Here is a 7,282-nt window from a genome sequence, read left to right as displayed (position 1 = left end):
CCTAACCCTAACCCTAACCCTAACCCTAACCCTAACCCTAACCCTAACCCTAACCCTAACCCTAACCCTAACCCTAACCCTAACCCTAACCCTAAACCCTAACCCTAACCCTAGGCTGCCTGCAGTTTGTTTGTCTGTAATCAGGTTGCTGCTTCTGCAGGCACCTGGCACCCTTGTGCGCCGTGCTGCTGCTGCTTGTTGACCTTGCACATCCACATGTTTGCATGCATGGCAGCCAGCAGGTGGTGCAGAGAATAAAGGCATGCGCCATTGGTTGCTGCCAAGTGCCATTCTATGCTCAAACTGTGATCAAAAGATGCGTCTGGATCCCCTCTACACACTCATAAGAAAATATTCCCTGGTCCCATGAGCATAGGGTCTTGTGGGTCAGGGATGGGCTTTGCAATCTGTGGCATCTCTCCTGCAACAATGTAGCGCTCAAGATCTCTCTAGTGCCCCTTGCTCTGCACAATAGCCTTGCTTGCTGTTTCCACGTTCTCTTGCCTGCACAACACCCTCAAGTGCAGCATTTGCTCTCAAGCGCAACAGCTGAGCACAGCATTGCCTTCAATGCTGCCTGTGATGTCATCTGCATCCTGCCTGGCTTGCACCATCACCAACGCCCTTGCTGCCCCTTGACGCATGCATCTGCAAGCTTGTCAAGGACTTTGGCCTTGTCAGCTTTGAGACAGGCGCCAGACAACAGGCGCAGCATGCTTGCAAGAATAAGATCTTTGATGAGAGACGCGGGTGAGGTACATGAGGAGGTTTGAGGCTGAATCTTGGTGCGGGCAAGCTACATGAGCTTGCTGTGCTCAAGGCCCCGGTGCAGCTGCTCAACAAGGAGCAGGGCCAAGGCAGCCATGCTCAGGCCGGAGCGGGTCCAGCGCAACAATTGGCGCCTTACGTAAGCGCGCAGACCCGCTGGTACGTGCGGCGGGCGCAGCGCCAACTCCTCGCCGCCCGCCGCGCCTGCCCCGCTCTCCATCACCATCCTTCCTAGTGCTTCCTCTGCCCCGCCTATCTGCCTATTTGCACACACACACGGCAACTGCCGTCTACACCCGCGCGCACGCCTTGCTGCTGCTGCTGCGTCGCGCGCACTTCCACTCCTCACACGGCCCCGCCTCTCGCACCCGCCTCTACCCACCTCTACTCACCTCGCGCTCTCTCTGGCCGGCGCAGCGCCGCGGCGCGCGCAGCCATGACGTCGCTCACGACGCTCTTCGTCGTCGGCCCCGAAGAGTACGTCGAGTTCAACGAGAGCATGGGCAGCAAGGCGTTCCTCGAGCACGTGTGGGACGAGAGCGCGACGCCGCTGGACCGCAAGGGTGAGTGCTGCGACCTGCGACGCCGGACCACACACTCATACTGCGCAGACACGTCGGCGGCCGGCGTGCGTCTGCACTCGGCCGGCGCCCGCATCGCCGGCGAGCCGCCGCAGATCGAGTTCCCGACGGTGCTGCGCCGGCGCGGGCACGGCAACGCATACAAGCGGTCGGGGCGCTTCGTCTCGTGGGCCGAGCTGCACCGCCAGAACCCGCTGGCTGTGGCGCCGCCGCCGGACCTGGCCGAGTACCGCCGGCGCGGCGCGCAGGTCGGGCACGGCGTCAAGGTCGAGCCGGGCGCGTGGCTCGAGCACCGCCGCGTCGTCGTCAGCGACGACGGCTGGCTCGACACCGAGGGCGGCTCGCGCGAGAGCATCTACGCGGCGCCGCGCACCGCCGCAGGAGCGTCTGCCAGCGCCGAGCCTGCGACTCGCGGCGGTCAGGGCCGCCGCCTGGCGCCGGGCAGCATGAGCGAGGCGCTGGGCCTGCAGAACCTGTCGCTCGACGAGCGCCGCCGCTCCGTCGCCACGTCGTCGGACGAGGAGCAGCACTCGCCGCGCCCGGACGGCGCCTCCACGCCGGGACAGACTCCGGCGCGCCGCAACGGCCGCTCGCTGTTTGAGCGCCTCGGCATGGACCCGCCCACGCCGCCGACGCCGCGCCCCGCGCAGACGACGCCCAAACGCCCGACGAACCTGCGCCTGCCGATCCCGTCGCCTTCGACGCTGCCAGCGCAGCCGCAGCGCACGCCCGTCGCGCGCACGCCGCTCTCCGCGACGCACCCGCTGCCCGAGACGCCGCTCAAGTACTCGCACCGCAGCGACGGCCCTGGCGACCAGCTCGAGCCGTCGACGCCCGGCGCAGTGTGGGGCAGTCTGCCCGCACAGAGCCCTGGCCCTGGCCATCCGCGCGGCCTCGGGCTGGGCGGCATCTTCAGCCCGGTCACGGCCACGCGTGCGCTCGAAGCGGCGCCGACTGCGCCCGGCAGCGGCGTGCGCATCGACGACGCGGCGCGCATCATCAAGGAGGACGACGTCACTGCGACCAGCAAGGACACGAACCCCATCAATGCCATGCTGGCGAAGCTGCGCCTGGCCAAGAGCGGCCTGACGTCGCCCGCCGCAGGCTCAGGCGCGAGCCGCTGGGCCGTTGCGTCGCCGTCTCTGGCGCCTCTGCCGGAGCTCACGCCTCACGTCGCGGCGCAGACTGCCGCGCCCGAGGTCTCGCCCGTCCTAGCCACGTCGGTCCCCGATGCACTCGGAGTCCACGTCGACCCGCAGAGCAGCCACAGCCCAGTCGACGCCGGTCCCGCCGAGCCGCTTCAGGACGGCGCTGACCACGAAAGCAACGTCACGCCGGATGTCACAAGCGTGCCGGCTGCGGTCGAAACGCTAGCAGAACAGCGCGTGGCCTCGCTGCCGCCCAGCCCGGCAAGCGTGAACCACTCGCTCCCTGACGAAGATGCGCCTGGCACTCCACCCAGGTCTCCTGACATGCGGCGCGTAGCCAACTGGGGACTGGTCAATGACGAAGCGCCGCCTGCAACGCCAGTCGAGGACTCGCCAGTGCTGGCGCTGCCGCCGGGCTTCACTTCTAATCCGCTCCGCACCCCGTCCCCGCCCGCCTCGCCTGCGGTGACACCTTCTCCCACGCCCAACAGCGCCAAGAAGATCCATCCCACCGCTTGGGCAGACGACGACTCCGACGGCGACTCGCTGCCGGACCTGCCCGAGGAGTGGATCACCACGAGCCTTTCCGTCTCGGCGTCGACGCCAATGCTGGGCACGTCAACCCGCACGCGCGGCTCCACCATCGACGACGACGCATGCTCGAGCGTGTCGGAGAGCATCGGAGCATCCGAGCGGCCCGCACGGCGCAAGAACAAGCGCGGAGGCGCCAAGCGCAAGGGCCGCGCGTCCTCTGGCGAGGCTGCGCTTGCGGACGCTCCTGCGCGCGGCGTCTCCAACCGCGACGGCGGGCGCGCACCTGGTGCTGCCTCGAACGGCACAGACATGGGCCTGCGCATCGCCGGACGCGCTGCTCTGGCCTCGTCGCAGCACAGCAGCGCCGGCTCGATGCAGCCGCCATCGGCGCCCAACAGCATGCGTCGAGCTCCCACGGCGCCGGTCCGAGAGCCCGCGCCTCATCGCGACGGCTCACGTCTGCGCGCTGCCAGCCCGCCGCGAGGCCCGCGCGCAGAGCAGACCTCTCGCGCTCGCCCGTCGCAGGTGCGCGAAGCACCGTCGCACGACAGTCGCGCCAGGCCGCCTGCCATGCGTGGCTCGCGCGCCAGTGCTCCGCCACCCTCAACGTCTCAGGCTGCCGCTCCTGCGCCTCGCGCTCGCCCGCACGGACGTCCGAAGCTCGCGGGCGACGCCGCCTTTGCACGGCTCGCCGGCGCGGCACTGCCGCCGACGTCGCTCGGCGCGCCAGCAGCGAACGAACGAGGCGGCCGCCGGCTCCGCGCTGCTTCCGAGGCACCCGCCGCCTGAATCCTCTCCGTCCTCATCCTCTTGCGCACGCTCCACTCTCCACTGCTCTCTCATACACCGTCGCATCGCAGCCCTCATCACGTCACTCTGTACTCTAACTTACTCTCGGTGCAAGCATTATCCGTCCCTGTGCTGCTGGCTCTATGCGATTGCGATTAGCGAGTCGGGTTGCAGTGCGTCTCTATGGGTGCTTGCCAGGTCCTAAGCGCTCTCCTCCTTCATGGCTCGGTGCGCCAGCTGGCGCACGCCCGGCCCGCCGGCGCGCTCGCCGAGCAGCAGCAGCTCCTCGCGCAGCTTGCGGGCGACGGCGCTGCGGCGCTCCCGCATCTCGGGGCTGTCGCCGCCGAGCGCCAGGCTGCGCTGCGAGCGCGAGCCGGCCAGCGGCAGGGCATACCCTCCGGACGGCGGCGCAGCAAGCGGCGTCGGCGGGGGAAACGACGCGGCCGGCGGCGCCGGGTGCGTGTCGGCGAGCTCGAGCAGGGCGCCGGGGCGCAGCAGCGGCTCGAGGGCATCCTCGACGGGCTCGCCAAAGGTGATCTGCAGGTCGGCGCCAGGGCGCGGGAACCAGCGCGGCGGGCCGCGCGGCTCGGGCATGACCGAGTCGAAGCCTGGCGTGGCGTCAGCATGCAAGCAGCACAGCACCGATCGTACACCGCACGCCGCACATCGCACACCGCACACCGCACACCGCGTTACTCACCCTCGATCCAGATGGGACAGACGACTGGCCGCGCGTGCGGCTCGGCCTCGAGCAGCAGCCGCCCGATGCCCCACTTGAAGCGGCGGCAGAGGGCGCGGCGGCTCATATTGACGTAGCCCTCGGGAAAGAGGTGCACCCAGTCGCCGGCGGCGAGGCGGTCGAGCGCGGCGTCGAGCGCCGGCTGGAAGACGCCGCGGCCGCGGTCCGTCGGCAGCACCTGGCCGGCGCGGAAGAAGTGCGCAAAGACGCTGTGCGGGCGTGAGCACCGGCGCTGCGCCGAGAAGCACGGCCCACTCACGGGTTCGTGAACATGACATCGGCGGCGCCGAGCGTCCAGCGCGTCGTCTCGGGCCGCAGAAAGGTGCGGAACGGCAGACAACCAAAGAGGCCGGGGTCGTCCATGACGGAGATGTGGTTGGCATCTGGCGCAGAACGTGTGAGCCGCCGCTCCGCCCTCTTGCCGCTGCCGCCTCACTCACACGTCAGCAGGCCCCGGCCCTCGGCGCGGCGGCGCTCGTCGTACAGGCGCGCGAGAAAACCGTCAAGGCCGCGCACCGTCACGCTGCGCGCCCACCACGTCGAGCAGAGCGCCTTGGAGAGCAGCGCCACGCTGGCTGTGCGCGGCGAGAGGTGAGTGCATGGGCGGCAGGGCGCGGGGCAGCACACGCACCGACGGCTGGGCGGAACGGCATGCCGGCGCCGTGCCGTGCGAGGGCTGGGCGACGCTGCTGGCGGGAAGAGAGGCCGGCCGCAGACGCAGGTGCACGGCACAGAGCAGGTGGAGCAGGAGGTGGTGGGATGGCGAGAAGCATGCGCCACACAGCGCCGTCAGCGCCCCGAGGCTCGGTCAGCGGCTCAATTTCAGGCAGCGGCACCTGTTCCCACGCTCACGACACCCGAATCCCGAGCCTTCCCGCCCGACCTCCTCCTCAAGGTCGTCGAAGCGTCACTGCTGCAGCACACAGCGTGCTGCATAAGCCTCACATGCTGGCAATGCAGCCGTCAGAGGGCACCACTGCGACACCTGCAGTACTGAGACTGTGGCACGGACTCGCCTGGCGCACCTGACACGCCGGCAGCTCCCCAATGTCATGCATTTTGGCGGCTACAGCAGCTTCTCGAGGCGGGCGCAGACGGCATCGCCGACGTCCTTGCTGCCGGCCTGGCCGTGCAGGTCGCGCGTGCGCACCTCGTCGCCGCCGTCGGCGCGTGCGTCGAGCATCTGGCGCACGGCCGCCTCGATGGCGTCGGCGGCGCGCGTCTCGCCGAGCGAGTAGCGGCACAGCATCGCCGCGCTGAGGATCGTGCCCACGGGGTTGGCGATGCCCTGGCCGGCAATGTCGGGCGCCTGAGGTGGGGTCAGCGGGAGTTGAGGGCACAGACAGGTGCACGCCGCCTGCTCGCAGCATATCGTCCACAGCATCCGCCGCAGACACTGCACACGCCGCAGTTGCCCATTTACCACTCACCGAGCCGTGGATGGGCTCGTAGAGGCCGCGGCACTTCTGCTTGCCGTCCGGCAGGCCCGAGAGCGACGCCGACGGCAGCAGGCCGAGCGCGCCGGGAATGACGCTCGACTCGTCGGAGAGAATGTCGCCGAACATCTGCGGCAGGGGTCAGCACAGGGCGACAGGCTCGCCACGCAGGCACGCACGTTCTCCGCTGCAAGAGACGCGCCGTCAGCACACGCAGCAGCACACACACACCACGCCACGCACTCAGCACAATGCCGTTGAGCTTGCGCGGGTTGCTGACAATGACCATGGCCGCCGAGTCGACGAGCTGGTGGTCGACCTCGACGCCCTGCGCGGCAAACTCGCGGTCGACGGTCTCCTGCACGACGTGGCGCCAGAGGCGGCTGCACGCCAGCACGTTGGCCTTGTCGATGGAGTGCAGCTTCTTCGGCGGGCTGCTCTGCAGCGCCAGGAAGGCGGCGAGGCGCGTGATGCGCTCGACGTCGGCGCGGTTGTAGCGCATCACGTCGGCCGCCTCGCCGGCCGCGCCTGGCGTCAGGTCCGCCTCCGTCTTCTCGCCGATGTACAGGCCCTTGACGAGCTCGCGCACGACGATCAGGTCCGTGCCCTCGGCGACGCTCTCCTTGAGCGGCGAGAGCGAGAGGAGCGACTTGCTGGGGAAGAGCGCCGGGCGCACGTTGGCGTAGAGGTCAAAGTGCACGCGCAGCGCCAGCAGGCCCTGCTCGGGGCGCACCTTGCCCACGCCCCACTTGGGGCCGCCGACGGCGCCTGGTGTGGTGTCAGCGGGAGAGCGTGGCGGCGGCGCAGTGACAGCGAGTGCGAGAGCGGCGCACTGCCGAGGTTGGCCTTGGACGACCGCGGCGGCTCGCCCGGCTGCCATGCTTGACTCCACTCTGTCTGACTCCACTCTGTCCCACACTCACCGAGCAGCATGGCGTCGCTGGCCTCGCACGCGGCAATCGTCGAGTCGGGCAGCGGCTTGCCGTGGTTGTCGATGGCGATGCCGCCAAAGTCGTGCTGCCACAAGTCATGAGCATCCAAGAGCCGCGCATCACACGCCTGCACGCACCGACGAGAGCTTCAGCTCGAAGCCGCACTTGTCGGCGGCGAGCTGCAGCACGCGCACGGCCTCGCCCGTCACCTCGGGGCCTGCGTGGGGTCAGCGCGGGCGGGCAGCAGGCACAGCGCACACGACGCACCGATGCCGTCGCCGGGCAGCACGACGATGTTGTAGGACTTGGCCATGGTGTGTGTGGTGTGGAGTGGTGGTGGTGGTGTGAGTCAGGC

At 69.0% G+C, this 7,282-nt stretch overlaps 3 protein-coding genes across 3 annotated transcripts; 1 reads left to right on the top strand and 2 right to left on the bottom strand.

Annotated features, from left to right (window-relative positions):
* The first annotated feature begins 999 nt into the window (after positions 1–999).
* On the top strand, positions 1,000–3,945 carry FA09DRAFT_331866 (hypothetical protein). The gene has a single exon (XM_025743212.1). The coding sequence runs from the start codon at positions 1,205–1,207 to the stop codon at positions 3,818–3,820; it is 2,616 nt and encodes an 871-aa protein (XP_025596219.1). The 5' UTR covers positions 1,000–1,204; the 3' UTR covers positions 3,821–3,945.
* On the bottom strand, positions 3,936–5,310 carry FA09DRAFT_322099 (acyltransferase-domain-containing protein). The gene is made up of 5 exons (XM_025741044.1): positions 5,191–5,310; positions 5,000–5,134; positions 4,819–4,942; positions 4,521–4,768; positions 3,936–4,428 (listed from the first exon to the last, which is right to left on the bottom strand). Exons 1-5 carry the CDS (start codon positions 5,210–5,212, stop codon positions 4,022–4,024), a joined length of 936 nt encoding a protein of 311 aa, XP_025596218.1. The 5' UTR covers positions 5,213–5,310; the 3' UTR covers positions 3,936–4,021.
* A 54-nt stretch (positions 5,311–5,364) lies between these two features.
* FA09DRAFT_331864 (3-isopropylmalate dehydrogenase) lies at positions 5,365–7,277 on the bottom strand. The gene is made up of 7 exons (XM_025743211.1): positions 7,195–7,277; positions 7,065–7,144; positions 6,919–7,012; positions 6,239–6,763; positions 6,175–6,182; positions 5,990–6,124; positions 5,365–5,868 (listed from the first exon to the last, which is right to left on the bottom strand). Exons 1-7 carry the CDS (start codon positions 7,238–7,240, stop codon positions 5,626–5,628), a joined length of 1,131 nt encoding a protein of 376 aa, XP_025596217.1. The 5' UTR covers positions 7,241–7,277; the 3' UTR covers positions 5,365–5,625.
* Positions 7,278–7,282: the final 5 nt, after the last annotated feature.

This window comes from Tilletiopsis washingtonensis, assembly GCF_003144115.1.
Source record: "Tilletiopsis washingtonensis strain MCA 4186 unplaced genomic scaffold FA09scaffold_20, whole genome shotgun sequence".
NCBI lineage: Eukaryota > Fungi > Basidiomycota > Exobasidiomycetes > Entylomatales > Tilletiopsis > Tilletiopsis washingtonensis.
Note: the sequence above shows the minus strand (reverse complement) of the source record. Positions and strands in the feature narration are given on the sequence as shown.